The sequence below is a fragment of the Limanda limanda genome, chromosome 13 (genome assembly GCF_963576545.1).
Source record: "Limanda limanda chromosome 13, fLimLim1.1, whole genome shotgun sequence".
Taxonomy (NCBI): domain Eukaryota; kingdom Metazoa; phylum Chordata; class Actinopteri; order Pleuronectiformes; family Pleuronectidae; genus Limanda; species Limanda limanda.
The window spans coordinates 23,590,884-23,615,831 of record NC_083648.1 but is presented as its reverse complement, the minus strand read 5'-3'; the positions used below and the strand labels follow the sequence as shown (position 1 = coordinate 23,615,831).

General features: G+C 39.8%; 1 protein-coding gene across 1 annotated transcript in view; it reads right to left on the bottom strand.

Annotated features, from left to right (window-relative positions):
* Positions 1 to 4,064: 4,064 nt before the first annotated feature.
* The window catches only part of map4l (microtubule associated protein 4 like), a 67,173-nt gene continuing 46,289 nt past the window's right edge, over positions 4,065 to 24,948 (bottom strand). The window contains exons 5-15 of the mRNA XM_061083669.1: positions 20,625 to 20,992; positions 19,032 to 19,211; positions 17,152 to 17,266; positions 15,688 to 15,747; positions 15,184 to 15,428; positions 12,108 to 12,167; positions 8,033 to 8,125; positions 5,560 to 5,641; positions 5,357 to 5,466; positions 5,018 to 5,210; positions 4,065 to 4,186 (exon numbers count right to left, since the gene is read on the bottom strand). Coding sequence (XP_060939652.1) covers positions 4,065 to 4,186; positions 5,018 to 5,210; positions 5,357 to 5,466; positions 5,560 to 5,641; positions 8,033 to 8,125; positions 12,108 to 12,167; positions 15,184 to 15,428; positions 15,688 to 15,747; positions 17,152 to 17,266; positions 19,032 to 19,211; positions 20,625 to 20,992 — 1,628 coding nt within the window. The remainder of the gene's footprint in view (positions 4,187 to 5,017; positions 5,211 to 5,356; positions 5,467 to 5,559; positions 5,642 to 8,032; positions 8,126 to 12,107; positions 12,168 to 15,183; positions 15,429 to 15,687; positions 15,748 to 17,151; positions 17,267 to 19,031; positions 19,212 to 20,624; positions 20,993 to 24,948) is intronic.

Here is a 24,948-nt window from a genome sequence, read left to right as displayed (position 1 = left end):
AGTACAGGGTCCCAATTGTGTCACCCAACTTGAACTCATTCTATCATATGATGCTTTTCACTGAGCTTCCAACACACGTTAAGACTAGAACTTCTTCCTACTTCTATACACACAAACCACCGCTATCGCCTATCAAAGAGCGTTCATACCTATGTTCTTCTTTTCCTGATGAAAGATCCATTCATTTTTTTGACATATGATACACGTCATGCTTTACTTTTAAGCATCTCATGACGATGATTTTGAGCAACAGTACAATATTAAATATGAGCAACTTTAATATCGCTTCAGTGTATCAAGAGTGTGTTCAAAGTGCACAGGACTAGAGCTGTAAGGGGAAACTGTACATTACTCATATGGTTTTGATAGCTGTACGATTCCAGACACAATAATATAGTGTGGCCATCAAAGCTAGTTTAAATGAGAACAGCGTGCTACTCTACAGTAGTTCCTTTAATGGTGATGTGAGGTTTCTCAGCCAACCTTTGTTTGGTCTCAGAGCCAGACTATCAGTGTTCCAGAAGCTAAGCAACACTCTCTGCGGGATGGATGCAGTAGCAACACTTCACACATCTGACAGGTACGGCAAAACACCACAAACACGTCACCAATCCTTTATAGTTTCAGTGGAGACCATCCAGGCCTATAGTGCATAATGCATAGAATTACAGTGAATAGACAGGACCCTCTCCTTAAAGACGCTTCTTCGATTTATATTAATGGTGTGACACATCACAACGCTTGTGTTCTGTAAATTAAGGTGACATCACAGTGTTGTTTTAATAGAATCTAAAAGCCCAAATTAGGTGATTTATTAGAATAATAAAACAGACACAAAAAAATGCGAGTCCCTCCTTTTCTCCGTGGTAGATCATTGAAGACATTTAACAATTGCGGAAACTGCAAAAATAACATTCCCTACAACTTAGAGCTTATTTCTTGTTAATCATTTATTTGATTTTGTGTGCTATGACTACGTTAAATTATTCATCATTTAAAACGTGGAACTCTATTTGCCAAGGAAAGACTTGTTCATTAGAAAGACCTGTGGATGGTGCCAGCTGCCGTATTTGCAGGCCCTTCTTCGCCTCGCTGAAATACTGCTGCATTCATGGCATTTTGGAGCTGTGTCCAGTGAAGTTGAATAATTTAAGAATTGCAATAGCTCTTTTTGAACATTTCCATTGTAACTCCAGTGTTATCATATCAGTACAAACAAGGCTTTACTAGTGTATAAAAAAACAGCATTTTAAAAAGCTATTTGCGTCCATCTATATACACTACCGTATACAGAGAAACAGGTACCTAGAAACTGCTGTGCAGAAGTAATCTAAATTGGCTTGGTAGTAGGTTTTAGTAAGTTCAACAAGATAATAAACTAGATACTAGAGAGTATCTAACAAATAAGTAACGTAAAAGTTGCAAAGATAATTTCAGACTTGCCATGAATGTAACATTATTCCCTTAAACTGACGGCTCTTCCTGCATGTAAAGTCGCTGCTCTTCTAACTTGTCAACCTCTGTGGTCATTGTCTGTCTGTCTGTCCCTCATATGTATGAACGGGTAACAGGAAGCCTTCCCAGCTAACATCACTGTAGTGCTTTCAACAATGTCGGAGTGGAACACTGGAGGAGGAAATAGACAAAACGAGACAGCACTAGGTCAGCCTATGTCAGACATTGACTATGGCAGGAACGACACACCGACACAGCTCATCATTGTTTTAACAATATCAGCACAGACCACCAAAACACAATAAAGAGTTGGTTTCATTCTACAACAGAGAAATGTCTTTATGAGCAGTTTACCGCTTGTATTTCAGGGTGCTGCCTTGTGTTTGTGTATCATACTGTATATGTGTATATGTGCCGCTTTATCTTTGTGTGTGTGTGTATGCACATTTACAAGCATGTGTGTGCTTTCATGGATGGATCTGTGCTTATTTGTGTGTGTGTTTGTGTGAAGAAAGTTAGCAGGTTTCAGAGAGTGGGTTTCTAAGACGCACTGGCTGGTGGGAGGACCTATTCCCACTGGGATAGACCGAATGACTAGTAAGTGCCACATGCGCAAGAGGACAGTGCGGTCTGTCTGTCTGTCTGTCCATAGCCACATGTGGGTTATTAATACTAGACACAGCTCAGGGTGACTGCTGGGGTCCCTCCCCTCATAGGGGAGTTCTGTTCAGATGTATGAGTGGGACTGAAGTATACGAGGGAGGTTTGGTCTCTGTCTCGCTGTCAGAGGGATCAGACAGTGCTGGAATCAAAATATTATGGTGTGGGAGAACCGAGGGTTACATGTACTGTGGCAGAAGCAGACATACTGAAAAGACTAAACGTTTCAGTGCCCATTAGGTTTGTGGCATATTCATGTATGAGCTTATTCAAAGTTGGGGGGTTGTAAGGGACACAGGTCTATTTTTTATTAAATTTAAGGTGCTTTTTGTATTTTTTAATACTTTCATTAATTCAAACTTAAGAGTACTGCAGTGCTGACATATCCAAACAGTATATCTGTTAAGCCTAACAGATATTCAAGATATTGTGTAATTGTGAATTGAAGCCCTGTCACACTAGGAAGTGGCAAAACGTAAACCCATCCACAGCTTGGTTCTAGGGGCTCAGAGATGCAGGGACTTCTGTCCCAAGTGTCTGCAAAGCATACCTCTCCCATGTCAGTGTATACTCTGCAAGGGGATTCTTAACTAAAAACAGATTTTGAAAAAAAGATAAGAAAACTTAACATTTTGAATTCACAGGTCGACGTAAAACTCAGTATGAAACATTTGCATGATTCTTCTTTGCCCACAGACAAACCACTGATTATCTGCTGAAGTTAAGTGATTTTGCCAAAACATCTCACCACTTTAAGTTGTGGTGTCTTCTGGACTTCAAACTGCAGCTTGCAGCGAAGTGGTTCATAATGTCTACAACAAGAAAAGTGCTACATACAATACACTGTGCATCAATGCTATCACATTATTTCAATTAAGGGTGCAGCAGCTTGCAAGATCTAACACTAATAATCAACTGTTAGCTGCTCTTGTTCAGTATTACTCCATCAGCTTGAATCAGGGTTCACTCTTTCAAGGTCAAACACATCTTAACTTAGAAAAATATTTGGCTCCAGTATCAAATAACTGTGTTCAGTGCCAAATCATCTTCAAGCCAAGGCTACCCAGAAGCACAGGAGATCCCCATATAACTTTACGCCCACCTTCCTTGATGACTATCACAAACTCATTCCTTTTATTGTAGCTTTTAAAGTGCCTCGCAAGTACTGCCAATTAATTCTTATTTTGAAACACAACAGGAATTATCTGACGTCCTAAAACCTTCTGCACCGACCTTCTTCATATCAATTTCCATATCTACTTTAATCTACTCTTATACTAAACTCTTAAGAGATAAACTGGTGCAATGATACCAAGAGAAGTAATGTAAGATTAAATCTGAATGATCAATAATCAGACATCGTGCAGAGCTGTAGATAATATAGATTTGGAAATAATTGCTGGCTGCCTGGGAGGCTGGAATGTGTTGATTTAAAGCAGACTTGACAGACTTTGTCCTGCTACTGGCTGCTAGCAAGCCCTCAGCTGGTGAGTGTGATCTTGGGCTAAATGTATGAGGACTGGGTACATTGAAAGATAAAAGTGGTTTTGAATTGTGAAAGCTAGAGCGGAGTGAAGCCTCAATACTCTGTGGTGAGGGTGTTTGGGCCACAAGTACAAGTGTTTAAATGAGAATTAGACTCATAAATGGAAATATCCTATGAAAAACCTGGCTATGCTCAATAAAGTTAATACAGCATTGGCTATGATAGTGGTTTTATTGCGTTGGGGGGGTTTTAGGGGTTGAGGTCATCTAAGTGCTTACAGGGAGTTTTATGAGTGGAGAAGCTGGTGGAATCCCACACGGAGAAAACACAGACAAACAGCAAGTGCTGTTCTCGGTTACAGGTGAGGCCAAAGGTCACCCCGAGGATGTCGAGAGGTCAGAGGTCAGGGTTGGTAGCAGGAGGCTGGCAAGCAGACCCCAGAGAAACACTGAGAGGCGATCGTTCAGTTTGGTGCTGTGGTGGGCGAGATGAAGGGCGGGGCGACAGGGAAGTGACTGCGCTGTGGTAGGTTGGTTGGTCTGTTGATTGGCAGGTCGGCGAGGGCCATGCGTGTCCCACCAAACTCTACAGGTCACTGGGACTCAATCTGTGGAAGGAAAACCAACTGGATTAAGAAGAAAGAAAAAGGTGATAAAAGGAGAGAAAGTAATGCAGAGACAGGTGGAAGATTTAACCAGCCAGATGGTCTTTAACAGGCCGTCATTGCCATTATGAAACATGTTTTTGATTGTATTAGCACTAAAGCACATCCATCAATTAGTGCTAAATTTGGCAACTGCTACAGGTGGCAGAAGTCTGCTGTCTCTCTGAACTCAGAGGGACTGGAGGCCAGCTGTAGTGCCTGAGATAGATGTATCCCCTAACAACCCCTGATCTCCACTCTGTAGAGCCCTTCATTATTTAATTTGGTGGCAAAGCACCTGCTACTTTGGCCACCTCACTCCCTCAGACATGTAGCAGATGTCATGCACCGAAAACATGCCCTTTTCCTCTTCTTGTCATTTAAATTTGTATGTACTTTCATCTCAAACAGTCTCTTGAAGAGAGTTGCTCATATCTCTCAGTGAATTTGCTCTCATGTGGTTATGTGGCTCTTTTGACGGACTTTGATAAGTGGCATCTGGGAGGCAGCAGCGGGTCCAATGTGTGATGAATGGTGACTTTTTACTTGTCTTTTTAAGTTTTATTTGTTTCCCCTCAAACTAGTTATTCTAGTGTCTGGATCCTCTATGATGCTTCAGATACACAGTTTGTAAAACAGCCTCCATAAATTAGAGATCTAAAATTCAAGGTAAATATTATATTTACAGTATTTGTATTACAGTAGTTCAGTACTTCATGGCACCCCAGATATGCAAATTAGAGCTGTGTGTGTGCACGTGTGTTTCCACTCACTTGTCTCAGTGATACGCTTGTCTATGGTTAGGGGCTCCCTCAGTCCATCTCCCCCGAAAGGAGAAGGTGTGGGCTCCTTCGCCCCATTCTCCTTGGCAACACCTCCAGGTGCTGTTGCCTTGGCAACGCCCGCTGGTCCTGTTGCTGGAGCGCCACTTGGGGGGGAAGATGTCTTCTCCTCTGCTTTCTCCTCCTGTAGCAAAATTTAGAGACAGACACACACAAAGAACACTATGTTTTTTATAGCTGACTGCTCTCATGCGAACACACCATCTTGTGGTGTAGGTCGGTAAAAGCACAGTGATTCAGCCTGTTGTCTGTATTTGGTTTAAGTTTGACCTTGTGTCCGTTAGTCTGTCCGTTGCCGGGCCCAACGTTATCCAGAGATCCAATCTTAGACTTAGCCTTAATGTTTGGCTTATGGGCCTCAATCTTCACATCACCACCACCTAGAATAAAAAAGAATAACAGAATAGAATGGAATGGAATTGTGTTTAAATGGAGGATAACAGGAGAGAAGAGAACAGACGTTTAAGTCGAACCTGGCTTGTATTTGATGTTGTCCTTAGAGCCTAATTTGGAGGTCACCTTGCTCACATCAACCTTCTTACTCAGGATCTGCACCTGGAGAGAAGAAGAGATTAAAATGTCCACATTCAACGGAATAGTACAATGAATCTGTACTATAATTTGTACATGTACAGTATATATTGTCAATACTACTACTGTATATATAAGTTATCCTTCTGTATCCACTTCAATGTATACTGTATGTACTTTAATTTATACTGTTTATACTTCAATGTATCCAACTGTATATACTACAACTTCATACTATACTTTCTTATTGTATATGACTGCATCATACTGTATGTACTTCAATGTATACACACTACGACTGTTTAATGTATATACTACTTCTTCATACAGTATATGCTTTAATGTATACTGCATATACTGTTATTGCACACTGTAAATATTTAAATGTATAGAAACTACTGCTATATACTGTATAAATTTTGATGTTTACTGTGTATAATTAAATGTACACCATATGTAATCCTATTGTATACAGTATACATGTCAACATATACATACTACTACTGTACACTGTATATATTTCAATGTATACTCTATATATTCCTAGTGTACTCTGTATAAACTTCAATGTAATATATATATATATATATTATATTTATATTTCAATGTACAGTGTATATAGTTAAGAAATTCCCTGTCGTCCATGATCATGCAGCTGGGGCATTTAAAGAGAGGATGACTTTCGGTGCTTGATTCCCTAGTCTGACCTGTTCTATTCTTAGTGAAGGTGCCTCTTTGTTTTGTTCAGCTGGTTAATGATGCACCATTTATGCTGAGGAATCAGGACAGGCTGAAATTGGAGGACGGGAGCAGGTAGCTGTTAGGCCGTCGTCACATCACTAGAGCGTGAGCTCAGGATCACGGGGAGAACTCCTAAGTGCTCTGACAGCTGCTGGCACTAATAGAGTCTGAAAGAACATCCGTCCGACCTTCCTGACAGGGCACAGTAAGGTCATTCAGATTTGTTTCTTTGATGACAGTCAGGAAGACTTAAAAACAACCATGACCCTCAGAGATGCAAACTTTTATATGCAAACAAACCATCATTTAGTCTGATTACCTGATTGATATTAGCAACATTAGAGGTTAGATGACAAGTTAAAACATTAAAGAACCAAATTTATTATAGAAAGGTACATATTTTAATTCTTGACCAGGAAATCAAATGTTCATGAGGACATTTCAGACTGAGGTTGCTATGACAGAGTATTAGGGCCACATTTAAGAATGAGATTATTGAAGTTAAATCATAATATTACAGGAATAAAGTTCTAATTTAATGAGAAACAAGCCATTTCACAAGAACAAAGACAGAAAAATTAGGAGTTCCCACTTTTTCTTGATCCAAAATCTTGATTAGCAACCATTTTGAACATCAGAGATTTAACCACCAATATCTCTGAAGTCAACCGCTACCAAACATTTACTATTCCACAAAATCTATTTCATTTAAGTGGGCCTAATACTCTTTGGAAGGAAACACAATGAAAGGGACTTCAATAAAGAAAGAAAATGCACTGGTGCAACTTGTTACTATCTTCCTTTGATATTTTTGTTGGGTCCCTTTTTCGTTAGAATTAACACCTTGTATTTGCGTTGTTTTGCCTCACCATTTACAGTTGCCCCACACACAGTATGTAGCAGGTATAAAGTATGTAAATTGTTTGTGAGTTTATAAATCCACTTTCAGCTGTGGATATGACAGCTTCTTTGGGACCAACACTGGGGAATATTAACTTTTTTATTCTCATTGCATGAGAAAACCCAATTGCCTAGTAACTATTTACATACTAACCCGGCCAATCGGGTCACTCCGCAGAGGATTAACGTTTTGCATTTTGTTGAATTAATCTGAGACAGCAAAGTGGTGAATGTGAGGGCAGGCCAAAGACACAGTGATAGTGCAGCAGGTGTTTAGAGAGCAAACAAGAACAACATCTGGAAGGGTAGACAGAGGGACATCGAGTGAAGTCAATCCCATATGCAAACAGTGGGAGACAATCATGTGCTCATTAGTATGCACTGATTGTTAGTTACTTTTAAATCACAACCTTTTCACGTCAATGTCTGATATGGGAAGATAAGACTTTGTGCATCGTTCAAGTTGAACTTCAATAGTCTCCCCCGCAGATAATACTAAAATGCGATTTTCTGGTTTTGTGTGCTGGCAAAAGATTTATGGATTTGATTATTTATGGATTTGATCTTATCATTAACGATCAGATTTTCTTATTGTTGTTTAAATAAGGATAGAGTGAACATGTGAATAAGTGATGAAGTAAGTTATGTGTTAATACAGCCCAATTGGTTGGATGCAATTTTGAGCAAGAACGTTCAAAACAAGGATAAATTTGAATAAAATACGACATGTGTCCATCCTAACCAGGGTCTGCCTCCAGCTGCAGCAGTACTTACTTTGCCACCTCCAGGGACATGTTTGATATTGTCCTTGGAGCCACAGCGAGACGTGACATGGCTGAAGTCCAACTTTTTGTGCACTATCTGAACCTAAAGACAAGCAGGCAGACACACAGACAAGAAAGAAAGAAGGAAAGGAAGAAAGAAAGCAAGAGAGAAAGAAAGAAGGCAGAGAGAAAGACAGAAAGAAAGAAAGGAAGAAGGAAAGAAAGAAAGAAAGAAAGAAAGAAAGAAAGAAAGAAAGAAAGAAAGAAAGAAAGAAAGAAAGAAAGGAAGTCATGAGCAGCAGGAAAGAGCAGATCAGCTGGCTGCTGAAGTTAACAGAAAACAGGGCAGCCTTGTACTGTAAATATGGAAGAAATTCTGTGATTCAAATCAAATTGCAATTCCTGTTCATGGGTTCAGTGAAAGCAGTGTCTGTTATTGCATCAGTTCATAAATAATAAAACAAAACATTGTGGTTTAAAATGAAGGCACAGCTGATGGGACATAACCATAAAGGAATCAGTATGGTTTACCAAATGAAGAGGATGCTGACTGAATAACAACAGAGCGCTTCCATTTACAGGTTTAACTTAAACTGAACAAGCACAGGACAAACACTGTAAAACAAGACACAGCACAACACATGCAACATAATTTAACACTTGACAAAAAGTGATTTTGTGTTAACACATGCTGTTGTTAGCAGAAGCTTTTGCAAGCGACAAATACAGGCGAATGGCAGTTACTTTGAGGAACAGTTCAAGAGGACCACTGCGGATGTTCTACAAATAATTGCCAAAGAACAACCCCTGAGAGTATGTTGCATGATTGTGGAGAGACATAAGTGAAAAAAAATGATTAGATCTGAACTGGATATTAAGGATAGTCGACGATACGACCTGAAAAAAGTCTAGATCTTTTGAGGGTTTTCATTGTGATGTGTCTCACTTTTGGCTGCACATCTGGATTCAAACCCTTAGACTGCATAAAGATGGAAGACATGATAGTTCCCCAAAAGAAAAGCCATAGCATGTCAATCGCCAGCTGGTAACTGACTGCAGCCTAGGTCTCTTCCATGTTAGTGGATGGGACAAGGGAGAAACTAAAAAGTCCATTTAAGTTAGGTCTTACCACTGAAGTATGTCCAAGTATTTCTTTTTTTTGTTAAGTTTAGTTTTAATTAGTCATTTAATGCATTAAGGATTGTGCAAAACGTCATGATTGATGGCTGAGACTGACTCATTAGTAGTCCAGCACATGTATCGGTGCGACCTTGCTACTGTGGCTCGAACCTCCGATTGCTACTGCACAGACTCTGGCAAATCTGCAAATGACGCGCTGTCCATCTTTATATACAATCTATAGTCGAATCTAGCACACAGAGTTTGGCACGGATCAGAACACTTGGAACTCTCGGCCGCTTATTCCCACAACCCCTCACTCACCCCCAGTCCTGCAGTCAAACCCCCTGCAGCAGACCTGAGACACCTGTCTCCGTCCTCTCTGTCTTTTATTTTAGTATCCCTTTCCTGGATACAAGTGGCATGATGACGCAGGGAGCACCAGCAAAGGATGACTCACAAAGCAGTTAGCACTAATATGCGCACACACACACACACACACGCACGCACACAGAAAATGCAGGAACCAGTATATAGGGCTGAAGTCTTCATCTCTTATTTTTCCCTTTCTAATGGCACATTGTCAACATCCAACTTAATTTCAAAAACCTGCAATTGGTGCAAGGTTGTGGTTAATCTGGCCTTTATATTTTCCATTAGGAATCATCCTAATACTAGCAATAGAAAATGTTACCCCATCATAATAGTAATAATAGTTAAAGCTTTCCCCATATTACAGCAAGACAAGAAAGAGAAGCTTAAGTGAAACTGGAGGACAGGGGTTTGTTACTGCATTTCAATGACTGAAAGTTTCCAAACGCAGACGACACAGACACACACAGTTTCTGTGGTTAGTTGGTTCTCTCAATGCCGTCTGTGTCTGTCCACGCAATTTCTCTTTTGCTGTAGTGTGCACACTATTCACAACCATGGATGTGCACATACTGCGGTAATGTCATTGTGGCAGTGTACCGTTCTGAGTTGCAGAGGACACATCTACAACTAACACCCAGGAATCAGACACAAACCTCCTGTTGTATTTTTCCACACTTTCAGCAACAGCATTTACATGTGTGTAGTTTTGGTATCTTGTACTTGCTTGCTGTGTCGTCCTGTCTTCAAACGATATCAGCTTTATTTGTTATTGTTGCACTTCGGAAGGAGCTATGAGGTCAGTGGTGTCAGTGGTGACTTGCAAGAGCACATGGACTGGTGCAAATAGGGTGTACAGTCATTATGTCTGTTATACAATGACGTCAATGGCTGCCTCTTCAGTCAATTCTATTTTGTGCGAGGAGTAAAATGGGTCATCAGTGCCCACTGAGGTGGAAAGATGGATTAAGTTTAGAAGATGATATTGGTGAAAATAGATGTAGTTTGGTTGAATGTGGTTTACAATATATGGAAATGTTAGGATGGTATGAAAAATAAAACGTAAATTAGATGACATTTTAGAGTTTTGATGACTGCTGTGTACAATACTAGCGCTAAAGAGCAAAGAGTTTGAATTTGTCTTTTAACTTGTATGTTTGAAATTTGTGTATTTATCCAGACACTGTTTTTCCTGGGTTTTTCTCACATTGTTTTTGTATTAGTTTTAATATCTGTAGTGTCCGGAGTGGCAGTATGTCTGCTGTAATATTTGTCTGTGTCCCAGATAAACACAGACTGATGCACAACAATTTAAAATAGGCATATTAAAAACTGTATGATGACGAGAATGTTATCATTTAGGGAAACAGATCGCAGTATTTTAAATACAAGCATACAACAACGGTAATGCTTCTATTTCTAAAATTTATCAGGTCTTTGTTTCTGATTTCAAACCTGTGGCTAATGTTGGTAACTTTTGGAAGCTAACTTTTGCTATGGATTAATGTGTTTCTGACATTAATACAGCATTAATTCACCCTATTTACAGTTCGTAAGTGTTTTTTTTTACTGTTTTTTGATATTTTGTAACTGGATCAAGAAATAAAATGTATTATTTATTATCATTCATTGACATAAATAATCATATTATTGTTGTGCCACAGGTGACAACTGGGACAGAATGCTAATTTGTCAATGCCTGAATGTATCCATGATTTTGGTCTCGCTTTCAGTTAAAGGTTCAGTGTGTAAGATTTAGGTGAAAGGGATCTTTGGCACAAATGGAATATCAAATAATCATAGTGATATTTTCATGAGTGTGTTTCATCTAAATTGTATGAACTGTTGTTTTCTTTACCCTAAAATCAGCCCTTTCTATTTAAATACTTAATATTAACATCTGGTGCGGGTCCTCTCTATGGAGGCCACCATGTTTTTAACAGTAGCCCAGACTGGACAAACTAAACACCTTTTGAGTTTTTTATGAAAACTGAAGGTTTCTCAGGTTCTCTGTCATGTTTGGAAGGGGAGGGTGAGGTGAGGGGTGTTCAGTTGCAGCATGCAACTTCACCACTAGATATCACTAAATTCTACACACTGAACCTTTAAGTCAACAAATGATAATTAATCTAAGCCCAAGGATCCTGTAAACACTGCTTGTGGCCACAGTGGCAACTGTTCAGAAAAGGTTATAATAGACAGTACCAAAATGTATTTTTGTCAGACAATGCACATTAATCTGCATCACTATAAATGCCGCACTGTTGGGCAAAGGGATAATTTTCTACTTTTGAAAATGTATAGGGTTTTTTTGTAAAATCTTGAATGCATTATTTTCAATTATTTAAGTTGTTTATGAGAAGATAGCGACTATGGAAATAATGCCACAATTCTGTTTTTAACAAAACCATTCGTTTATGATATTCATTATTTACAGAATCCAAACTGCAGTGTTGACCGACAGTCCTATTTACATATATTTAAACAGGGAAGAATAAAGGTGTGGATGCAGAATGGGCTGTGTATCTGGTGAATGCAGAGAAGAGGTCAGACGCTACGTGTGAGGTGTGAGGGTGTCGATGGTGGGGACTTACTCTGGCCTTGGCAGCAGGGGTCGAGGGATCTGATGTCTTGTTGTTCTGGGTGGAGGAGACCTGGGGAGACAACCAACCCCTGGTCAATACACCCTCCAGCAAACCACATGCCACAACAGGGTGGAACAGCAGGTGGAGTGGTGGGGATATGGGGCAGGTGAAATGGATGGGGTTGGGGATGAGTGTGTGGGCTGTTAAAGCCAATCAAAAGGGGGAAGCTCATTGTATGACAGCATGGAATAAACCTACATGTATCAAAACCACTCAAATCCATTAGCCAAATGTGTGGGTGTATGATAACATTAAATAATTGATAGCCATACCAATTACATGTGAGATATAATTATGGGCCAATCAAATGGCAGGATTAATAAATACGTGTACACACATTTAATTTACTGTACGAGATGGATGACCACTGCATCTGAGGCAAGAGCCAATCAAATATCAGCACACAACGATTGAGCACAAATGCAAAACCAAGAAACAGCAGATCAAATGTCACGTTATTGAAGTGTGTTGTATTTTCACACCAACGCCACCAATTTAAACCTAAACACTGCAGATGGAAAGTTTTTTAGATCAATACGATGCTTTTGAAATATTATACATTAAAATGTATAATAAACAAGCCACTACTGTATCACTGGGGATTGAAAGAGCCACTCATGATGCAGGGTGGCGATGTGTCTGTGTCACTGTGACACTGATAAAAAGAGAACAAGCAGGAACAGACGAGCCACATTGAAACATACTAAATGTCCTGATATACTGAATAGTGCCCAAAAATCACAGTTTGATGCTGTATAACATTTCCCCATTTACTGGCTTGCTGCGCAGAATAAAAAAGGTCATAACTATTTGGAGACACAGCAGCAGCTTCCTCCTCGATGCTGATCTAAAGGTAATTGGCCATGTGATGATGTCTGAATGATGCACGAGGAGGAAGCGAGGAGTCACTGTGAATATGAAACAGGCTGTTGCTAAAAAGGAGCATGCCTGCTGTATAACTACAGGGGAGATGATTTCTACACTGAGCATGACAAACCTTAAATGGTTTGTACACCCTGCTAATGTATGTATCCAGACAGCTATATGTTAGCCTGCTCCCACAGTCAGACCAGGAAGGATAGGTTTAAGGGGAAGATGGAGCGATGTGACAGACAGGAGATGAGGATTCAATTATTTTAGAAGATGGAAGGTTATATTTTAAACCTGCGCCTCTAATGAACCTTTAAATCGACATATTGAAGCCAAGATGAAATAGTAAAAAGCAGTTCTAGACTTAAAGGAAGTTATGACTCATGCAAAGAATACAAATTAATTTGAAAATTATGCAAATACATGGACAGATGCATCAGAATGAAACCCCTAAGGAAGTGCATAGAAGAAAAAAAAAATGGCTGAAACAATAAATTAAGGCCACCGTGTTGTGGCAAGATTTTACCAATTTTTTAAAACACACATTTTTCTTGTCAAGAGTCTGAATGTTACATATAAATGAGATTGAAATAATTCATTAATGATGTCCTGCAGAGGACAGCAAAGATACCTAGCAGCTAAACTAATAAGTGAGTGTTAGCTTACAGTTACTCATTTGAGCAGATGATCATGTTTTCTAGCTTTAGCCATCTTACAGGTATAAGGCCTTAAGCAGTGAGCTAAGTCACCTCACCCCTATGTGAGGTCAGATATCAACTCATCCTCGATTCTAAGCTCTGTCTTAACAAACAAACCAGTTCTTTTCTAAAAAAAACCCACAACAATTAAGAATCAGTAACAAACTCTGTCTTTCCATGTTACTGGAAAAAAATTCACAACAAAATTACATCACGACTGAACTGTTGCAATTCCCTTTATTTAGTCCTTCCCTGCACTCTTCATTAACTTGCTCGCAGATGGTCCAAAAAGCAGCTGCAAAAGAAATGTGAGCACATCAACCCTTTTCTGGCCTGTCTTCACTGTGTCCTTGTTCATTTCAATGAACACGGTGTCCAGGAGCCAGAATTCAATTTAACACTCTGCTGATTGCTTTCAGTGCTCTAAATGGTTCAGCCCCATCTTATATCACAGACCTTATTCACCAGGACTTAGCTCCCAGGTCTCTTAGATTGGACAATTCTCTCTTATGTGTCTATCCTGGTTTTAAAATCTAATCTAGACACATTTATATTCTGTGGCCTCTTTAAACTTTTTGTCTATTATTCTTCATTTGTCTTTTGTTGTTTATTGTTGTTTAATATAATCAAAAGTCAAAACCAATAACTTTCTGAAATTATGTCCTCAAGTTGACTGTTTTTCTAAAAATGTGTAAAAAAGCTTCTAAACAACCTTATGAAAACTACATTGCGTTGCTTTCAGTATGGATAGGTCTATGCTGCTCTCTACTGGACAAAACTGTCATGCAATAAACATTTTCAATTTTTTAGTGAAAGTTGAGATTTGATTTTTCTGTCACATTGACAATTTATTTCAATGAAAATAAAAAATTTGTTTCCTAATTAAAACTCAAAACTTTTCCACCATGTTCTGGGTCGATCCCGGGGTCATATCCCTCTAAGGACAGTGGTCCCAACAGAAGCTGTTGCCCACTTGTCGAGAATTAGGCAAATAATGACTAATTTCCACATCTGTGTACACCACTAGACTCTCAGCTGTGCATTTATGTGTGTAATGAGGGGGTTATACACAGAATCTAACAATAATATCCCTCTCTAAGTAACTGTCAATAACTGTCAATAACTTTGATGATGGTCACATGTGCTCTATCTCCCAAAACCTTCAACCCTGTTTATTAAAGGATTTCCCATAGACCTAAATGCAGATGTGACCTTTCTTATTGTCCCTGTTAAACTCGAGTCAGTTTAGCAGCATGTGACTAAAGCTCCTGAAATCCATGCTGAACAATGAATCCGCTTTCAAAATCACTTCAATCTTTTCGTCTTGCAATCTTATTTTGACATCAGAACATGATGGATGGCAATTGCCTCATGGTACCGTGCAGTGCACCTGTGTGGAGGCTTCTGGATTCTGATCATCCTGAAATAATCATTCATCCCGGTCTGTTTTTTCCTACCTTTCCTCCACCGGGCTGGTACTTGATGTTGTCGATGGATCCAATCTTGGAGCGGACGTTCTTCAGGTCAGGTGCATTGAGAGGCCGAGGGGTTCGATTAGCACGGGGCACTGGCGGCTTCTTCTCCATTGGGACCTGCTTGGGCACAGGGGGTTTGGTGAGGACCCGGCGGCGGTGAGTGGCGTCACCGTTGATGGAAGCAGCCGGAGTAGCAGGAGTGGTGTTGGAGGCTGGGCGAGGACGGGCTACAAGAAAAAGGATACAGATAAGTTACAGAATCAAGCTTAGACAATTCTTTGTAAAATTATAAAAGCTAAACCTTAAATGTCACTCACAATAACCTATATTCCTGTTGGAAAATCAGTAATACCAACAATGTAGAGTTCAAAGGGTTTAAAAGTAAATAAGTACAAGTACAAGTAAATATGGCTAGTAAAGGGGAAGGAAAGGTGTCACACTCAGTAGTATTACTACTAGTCTGTGTCCAATCTCTGTGTTAGTTACCTGTAGTCTTGGGTTTCTTGGCCTCTCCCGTCTTGCTCTCAGCCTTTTCATTCTTGTTGACTGTGTAGTAAGGAAAGTACACAACCTTAATAACATTCATTTGAAACTCTGATGCTTCATCACTGTTGTCAAAACAAAAAATCCGGATGCAGGCAGATCTCACATAGTTCTACATCTGGTTTGTGGACAAGCACCATGTTTGACCTTAAGGCTGTGAAATTTGTGTTGCAGAATGAGATATAGTGTTGGTCCACTAACTTTTACAAAGGCAGTTATGTTTTCTTCCATTTGTGTACCATCAAAAAAGCACTAAACACTGGATAGATCACACTTTGTGGATGTGCTATGAAGTCGTTAAATGTTAGTATCTTTGAATCTAACAATCTTGGAATTTTGATTTCTGAATGTTTAATTATAATACATGAGAGCAGATACAAAGCATCAATACAAATGCTATTCAAATGCAGTTGACTTAAAACCTACACGGATGAAAATTGTAGCATTATCAATGCCTCTTTTAGCTCCTAATTGTGGTTTCGCAGCACATTTGCTGTTTGGTAAATATTTCCCCAGGAGTTAAAAATGAGACTCACAACTCCAAGTGAATGCTACTATCCGTGTCTGATACGCAGACTTTTTGCTGCATTTGTCATGGCTTCTTTATAACAGTTCTTGTGCCCCCCTGTGGCTCAACCATGAATTATATAATTCTTCATATAAAAATTGCAGAAACGGGGCCCGTAACGGCTGATAATCAGTAGAGGGTGAAGATCTCCTGTCTGACAAATTCCTGTAGTCCATATTCTGTGTTAGCTACATGTTCCCGATTGCTCAACTGTACAGGAGATTCAATGGCTTCCGGCAAGAAGAATGTGTTACTTGCTGTCAGAGCAAAAGTGAATAATTTCACAGTTTATGGAGGTGTGAGAGCATGTCCAAACAGCCACTTGGGCAACAGTTGCAAAAATAATGGAGTTCGCTCCTGAAACTAAAATGAACTATGCACCTTGCAATACAAAACTCACATCGCTGTTAATTGGATAAATGAATCATATACTCTGAGGATGTTGAACTGCAATGCAGAAAAGCGAAATGCCTGTTTGACTAACAGCTCAGACTGAGTCATAGCTCCCTCACACAGGGAGGTGAGATACTGTTTGTGATGTGATAAAAATATCAGTCTGGTGTCTCAAAAGCCAACTCTTGAATCTGATAAAGAGTAACATATGGCAGCAATTCAATGTGCTTGTTTCCTGGAGTGGTAGCAGGCTGCATTTTTCAAGCTACTGTAGAGAGTTCAGGTCACAGTGCAATAGCCACACTATGATCCAACCAAAGCGGACCGGAGATACTGTCTGTGACAACAATGTTCATGTCATACAGTCAGGCACAGAGGGCGGGCAGTCACAGGTGTAATAAAGGAGATGTGACATGCTGTGTCAGTGCATGTGAGTGGGCACGTACCAGCAGCTTTGCTCGCAGGGGTCGCAGAGGAGCCATTCTTATTGGCAGCTGCACGTGGTGTGGTTGTGGCCTTTGGAACAGGTGGGCGTTTCTCAGCCGTACCATTGTCCGGAGTCTAAGAATCAGAAAAGAACAGAAATTAGCTGTAGGTTTGCATTTTCGAGAGTCTATGGCCATGTCTTTATGTTTTTATGTTTGTGTGGCCTATCATGCAACCATAACTTTAGTTCAGAATGAAAAATGGTGAAGACACAAATGTCACAAATAGCAAGGGAGGAAGGAATGGCTAAGATCTTAATATTGTTGGATTTATAACAATATTGGATCTTGTCAGTATAACAGCAAATAAAATGCAAAAGAGATTCATATAAACATACATTCATTTTATGAGGGGTAACAAAAGGCCCTCCTCAATATAACACAGCAGGTTCCAGCTCATGTCCCGAAAACAGAATTGTCTCTGACGGTGTAACTGAAGATGATCTCAACTCAATGGTTTCCTTACAATAAGAAGCTGTAAACTATGTTTAATGCAAGTTGAGGTCAACAGATACTGTTCCAGTTCCTTCTTATGACTTGGTGTGTGGCCACATGGTGGAGGCAAAAAGAGGGAAGGTGATCAGCGCTGAATAGTTGAGTCACTAGAAGGTAGGATAGCAGCCATTCAAGACAGTATCTAGGGTATCCTAGATTCAAGGAGGTTAGCTGCAGCCTAATACCTTCAGAGACACGTGCTGAGAAGCCAATTCAATGGTAGGAGTAAGATATAAACAATGAACACTCTAATAATAAGAGTCAATATGTTCACTCTACCAGTCATCAGATACCAAGCTGGAATTATTAAGCACAGCAAAGTGCTCATAATGCATGGAGGGTTTGTTTCACCCTCTACGAACAGAAGGAGGGTGAGGATTAGTAAGTGGCAGATGCAGGATAAAACAAGGCGCATCCATGAATATATGAGGAAGCTGGACCCCTGGGATGAACTGGTGAGGGAGCGCCTCAGGCAGCAGAGGACAGACGGTGGTGAGGAGGAAACCAAAATATTATGGAAGACTAAGCCACTCTAAGGGATGTATAATTTCCAGATAAAGGTTGTGGCTGACAGTAAGAGAGAAAAAGCTCTAAGCAGCAGATCTATAGGGGCTGGGGTATAGCAAAGAGACAGGGCCCAAGGTGCCGGCTGCGCAAATATGACCCGGAGACACTGTAACGTGCAAGCTTGGTCAGTGTACACCAAGAGGCATAAACAGGTTGCTTGGGGAGTGTACAGGAACTTCTGAGGCTGCATCCATCCTATTACGTTATAGTATGAAAACGCTGTGTTTGACGTTGTGGCTCTTGACCAAAAAGATTGCAATCAGCAGTGTATGTATGTACATTGAGAAGTGTAGACACCAGGTGTATCTTTAGCACACCAACAAAAGTTGTGGGGACTTCGAAGTTCCAGACAGACGAGCTGCCCGCCCACCGACCAGTCATAGTGGTGGCTGACCAGCAGCAGAAGAGGGCAGTTGTGATGGATGTGACAAATACAGTCGACAACAACATCGGCATGCAGAGCATGAGAAGAAGGGGCCGAAAGAACAACTAGAAAAGGTGTGGAAGTCCAACTTGGTCATTTGTGGTACATGGGTATTGGGAGCTGTGGCCCCAAAACTGGTAGAGGAGCTCCAGCAGCTTCCAGGTACAACATCTGAAGTCTGTCCAGAGGACTGCAGTCGTAGTTAGAAATACTGTGCAGAGTCCTCAACAACTCAGGCCTCTGGTAGAGGGCCATACTTGAGGAAGACCCCTCACTCCAACAGAGGCGTGAGACTAATCTTTCAATATCATAACGTACAATCTGTTTATTGTAATACTACATGCAGTTTACTCACCTTGGCAGAAGTAGGCGGCCGCTTGGCAGCGTTAGGTGTGGTCGCCCTGGTTACAGGGCTTTTTTTATTAGCTGAGGTTGGGGTGTGGGAGAGGTGTTTGGTCGAGGTGGCCTCGCCATTGGTGGAGAGGGTGGATGGACGGGGTTTGGTGGAGTTTGGTTTGGTTGCACCCATGTCAGGCTGGTGATTATGCATTTAAGAGGAAGCCACAACAACAGCAACAAAAAAAAGAGGAGGGAGGGAGCGAAAAAAAAAGTTGGAAAGATAGAGAGGAGATATCCAGCACGTAGAGAAAGAAAAAGCAGAAGGGAAATCACTGATTGCAATGACAGCATGATATGGCAGCAACCATCTGACAACAGCCATTGAAGTATGCAATTTATGACTACTTTAAAAAGCTAATGAGCAGTAAAATAAAGCATTTATGTTTGAAATGTGAAAACATGAGCAGCAGTCTAAAAGTAGAGTGCGATGTGGAAATCTGGTCTTGTGTTGTCATACACAAACACCACAAATCAGCAAAAACACCCAAAAAAAACTGAGTCAGTAGTAAAGTTGAAAGATAGAAAGAGCTAGAAGCTCGGTGATGTAAGTAACTCTCAATGGGCTAGTTCTGTAGTGTCCTGCAGCATTTACTCCTCAAGTTATTATTCAATATTATTCAAAACGTGGACTTTCAAAAGACTTAATTCTAGAGGGTTTTATATAAAAGAGTGTGATGACAATTATTTATATTATTCCTCTTAATACATTGTTACGTACATTGAAAAATTACAGATAAACCACGTTAACCTGTAATCAGCGGCAGCGCAGACTGAGCAATAAAAGGTGGAGCAGACTGAAATAAATAGAATCTGTCCAATGTGTCTTTTTTTCAGTCTGTAAATCTCATAGTCGCCACCCTGTTCCCCAGAGTCAAGCAGAGATCACTGGTGTCACTATAGTCCCATAAACTGCAGCTGGAGTCCAGCAGCTGTGTTGTAACTTATTAACTGTACTGTAATGACTTACAGTTCATATCATTATACATTATTTTTCGAGTGACAGTTCACATTAAAACATCTTTTCGACTTTCACGATGTCGAAATTATACACATTATGCAAAAATAAAATTCGAAATTGCCCTCTTAGATTTGAATTGGGGTTGGGTGAAAGCTTTTTACTACATAATTATCATATTTAAAAGGAATCACGATAACGATAATATCAGGATATAGAAAATATGCCATTCATCTTCAATTCACTTAATTGTGTATTTTGTATGTTGGCTGAATATTAAAAAAAAATACCAATACCCACTAGGGGAGGGTGAATGTGTTTGGTTATAAGTATTATTTACATAAAATGTCACTTTTTTAACTGTGTAAATAACATTCTTCTCTTCTCTTGTACTCAGACAGAGAATAAGAGTGAATGGTGCAACACAGTTTATAAGTTACACTATGGCTGTGGCAGAATTCAAGACTGTGACCACCGGACACCGCTGCTCCACCTGAGTGTGTGTACCTGTATGCAGCTATTTGATCTGGACAGCAGTGTGTTAGTATTCTGCTGGAGTGTGAGTGTGTGTCTGAGTGTGTGTGTGAGCCTCACCTTGCTCTTGCTGTCTGAGCTTGGCAAGGTCTTGTTGCCGTTGCTATTTGGGGACTTGGCTGTGCCCTTCCCTCCCTTCTCCTCCTTCTTCTCAGCTAGCTTCTTCTCCTCTTCCTTCTTCTCATCTTTGTTGGTCTTCTCTGGCTTGTCCACCTTCTCTGCCTTCTCGTTGGCCTTGTTCTTCTCCACATTCATCTTCTCCGTCTTTTCCTCGTCTTTGAGAATCTTCTCAGACTTCTGGTTCTTGTCCGGCACATTGTCTTTCTTCTGCTGCTCCTCTTTCTCTTTCTTGTCTGAAGCTTCAGTCTTCTCTGTCTTCGTGGACATGATGTCCATCTTCGGCTGCTTGTCCTTGTTGTCAGATTTCACTGTGAGGGAGAGAATGTCATTGTCACTGTTATTATATTTGATCAAAATCATAAAAAGTGAATGGATATTTTAACTTTTTATACTAAATATTGGAAGAAACATTTATATTTTTAAAGCTGTCACTGTACATCAACCTTTATGATTGTTATAAAACATACATAGAGCTTCAATGGAGTTTGTGTGATAAACCAATAGGGATATGCATATAATATCGTTATGGACACTGCAGTGGATGAGAGATATCTAGAGCACATGTTTACCGTTACTATCAATGGAAGTCTTTTGATGGTTTAATACATGCAAAGTAACTTATTTCAAGCATATAAGTCACAATGGAAAAAATATAGGGAAATTAATGTATGTATTTACTAATTTGCAGCTACTAAGGTTTTGTTAGTTTTGTAAATATGTTTAAGGGAGATATAGTCATTTAGTTTTTTTTCATTATGTGACATACAATCACATCATAAAACCAGTTATCCCTGACCACTGAGAATGTTTTTCATATGAACTCTGAGAAGACGACAACAAATCACAATCCTGTTATTCAGTGTCAATGTCTTCAGTTTGTTTTTTTTGATCTGTACAGATACACTCACTTCATCACTCTCTCTGTAGATCGTGCTTGTTTTTTTGGAAGAGATTATATTGTACTTTTCGATCATGTATCCTGGATCACCCCCTAAAGTTACAATCCTACGTTGGTGTTGAATCCCCACTCTCACCAATCCAGGGGTCAGAATACATAGTTCCAATTTTTGAGGACAGATGGTTCAAGCCAAAAAGGGGCTGCTTATTTCCACTTCGAAGAACAAACTCGACAAAGCTGCACACGGTTATTCGTCAGCCAATCTTGCAACCTGACTCACTGTCTGACACTTCTGCAGATACTGAATGTTCTTTTCCAGTTAGCTGAAATTGCAGACTGCAGTTTTGTTATTTATAGATTTGGGGCAAAATATCACCTGCGGCTTATCTGCCCCCCGTTGATTTACCTCAATAATATTAGACACATGTTGCATAAAATAATTGTAAAACTTCTCCGTGCACCGCTCCACCACTGCTGATGTCCCACTACATTCTGCAGTTTTATATTGTTTTCATATTCACCGTCAAGATTTTTTACACTCTCGTTGCATTTTTGTAGGACTGAGGGCAATGACTAATCATAAACCTTGTAGCCCAGCCTATAGCCACAAAATAAACTCACACCCAATAAAATGGAGCAACAAAACCATTTCTTCAGAAAACATATACAGTATATCCTTTAGCTGTACGAGCGCACAAGACCAGATCAGACCATCAGGAATTCCCCTCAAAACATAAGCATCAACGTTTGTCCATAGTCAGTTCTTCTGACGTTAGTTAATGATGCCAAAACAGAACTTTACAAAAGATATTTAAGTGTTCTCTGTTCATACGCAGGAAACAGTGGCTTCTCTTTGGCTCTTACCACTCATTGACAAGCTGAACAAGATCACAGGTCACTCTACATCCAAGTGGAGCAGACGCTGCAGGAGTAAGAAGACCAGTCTGTAACACATGAGCCAAGCTCCTGTTTCCCTCCAGGGTGGCACCTGGCACAATTCAACCTTGTTTGTTTCAGCTCTTTCTGAATAAAGGGCAGGAAAAGGAGGATGGAGCTGCCATGATGCATGTCAGGCAGCTTACTGATGCTGGCTGCATACCTCTGATATGAACTGCTTGCTACTGTGCAAATGACCATGTCCTGTCATTGAACGCAATCGCACTGCACATCTACATAAGCAGTGCAGTGTTCATTTACATTGCTCTTCTATTTTACTTAATTTTAAATGGGCATGTCAATAAACTATAACTTTTAATGCAATGAAGAGTCTGTGATGAAGTAATTTCCTATAAGCTTATTAAATACAAGTAGCTATCCCACGGCAGCTATACAAGCATCTCCTAAGTTAGAGTTGTACATGCTATTTATACACTTGTCTACCATTGACACACATAGGTCAGGGTGTAACAGAAAATGACATTCTACACTTTGTACTTGATTTTATAAATATCAGTTCAGTGGGCCTCATGCAAAAATCATTGGCACTTAAAGGTCTGTTCTTAGGTTGTTTGTATCAGAACCTGCCAATTTTCTCATATTTGGGCCCAGACCTGAGAGCAAATTTCACACTATTTAGCTAAAATTCAATACTGTATCTAGGTGATGATGTTTTGCTCAAACTCCCAGGCACATGACACCTTGTCAACCAAAGACAAGAGGAGCACTAATCCACAAGTGAAAACCTATTAGTGCACCTTGTGTATTGCTGCAGGTGTTTTTTCATTAATATCCGTGACAGAGACAGTAACCTGGACCTCCTCCTGTTGTAGTTTTTTCACATAAAATGAGCTTTTCTTTATTTCAGTGACTTTGACACAGCATTAACAGGGCTGCTTTAGTTCGTCTCTTCATTTCACTGATGCTGCTATTAAATCTAGACCTTCCTCTCCAAGATTTGACCACAAACAGAATAATATTCCATCCCTCATATCAGTTCTGTCCTCTGCTGAGGGAGCATATTTTCCCTGTCTAAACAGTACCTATAAACCCATTAAAACAGACTTGATTTGCTGCAGCCGCTGCAAGAGGCTTCACAGTGACATCTACTTGTTTCATGAATTTTAAATTTCCTTGATTCCAAGATTCATTGCAGTTTTTTCGGTCCTGTCTGATTTTTCTGTCTGACATATTAAATATGCATCAGTATAATATATCTAACTCACAGCAGGAAAATAACTGCAAAAACTTTATACTCAAGACAAACAATCAAATGCAAAAATCTGCAAAATTTTGCTTGGTACTTCCTTAAATTACAAAGAAAATGCCTGTCATGTTCATTTATATTTGGAGAAATGTAAAAACAGAAATCAAACTTGGGAGTTTGTGGTCCTGACCACCAAAGAAAATGAAAATCCAGGCATTAATGATTGGTCCACTGATTCTGCATTGCACTCCTACTGTAAGGATGTCTCATCATTAATACCTTGCCCAAGCAGGTCATATTTTCATCCATGTCCTTTGTTGGTTTGTTTGTTTCTGATCAAGGTTACGCAACAAATTACTACAAAGTGCTTTAACCAGAAGATGGATGGTTCAATCTTAGTCTTGCCCTTTCCAAATGCAAAAGTGTCCTAAGCCAAGATACTGAACACCAGAAATTTTCTCATAGAGAAAGTGATGTGCATAGATACACTGTATGAATGTGTGTGAATGGGTGACAAAATGGCAAAAAACTGTACTTTTAAGTGCTTTGAGTGGTCATCAAGACTATAAAGTGCTGTATAAAAACAGCCTATTTACCACAAAACTTGTAGTATTATGGGTCAGGAAAGAACCCCTTACATTTTGGTGTAGATCTTGATCAGGTGCAGATGCAGATGCAGGAATGTCTTTTCACTTTCTTCAACAATGCAAGAAAGGGTGTTTTTTACCATTTTCCTTGACCTCTCAGAAAATAATTCATGGATCTTAATAGAAACAAAATCAAGAATATTTCAGGGACCGATATTTATGAGTGTGTGCAATTTTGGTGCGGATCCCAACAAAAAGCCTTGGCGAAGATATGCACTCTACTGACTGCCCTTCTAGTGTCTTCTGTGTTTACCACAAGTGTCTTGTGTGTGTTATAACTGGCGTTGGCCATCACTCAACCGACTTCTTATAACTTCTTATAACGTCACTTAGACATCATTGAAACAACCAATTATCTAAGTCCATAACTATCCTGCTCTATTTATACTCGACTCATTCAATCAGACACATTCAACCAGGTTGTTCATTAACCTTAATTGGTAAAAAACAACTAAATCATTATCTGCTCTACTTTGAGAACAAACTATTTGTTGTTTTACTCCTTTACAACTACCGGTTTGCTTAGTCTTAGGTCCACCATTGCCTTTTTTTGTCGGAACCCTGGATCTGGATCAC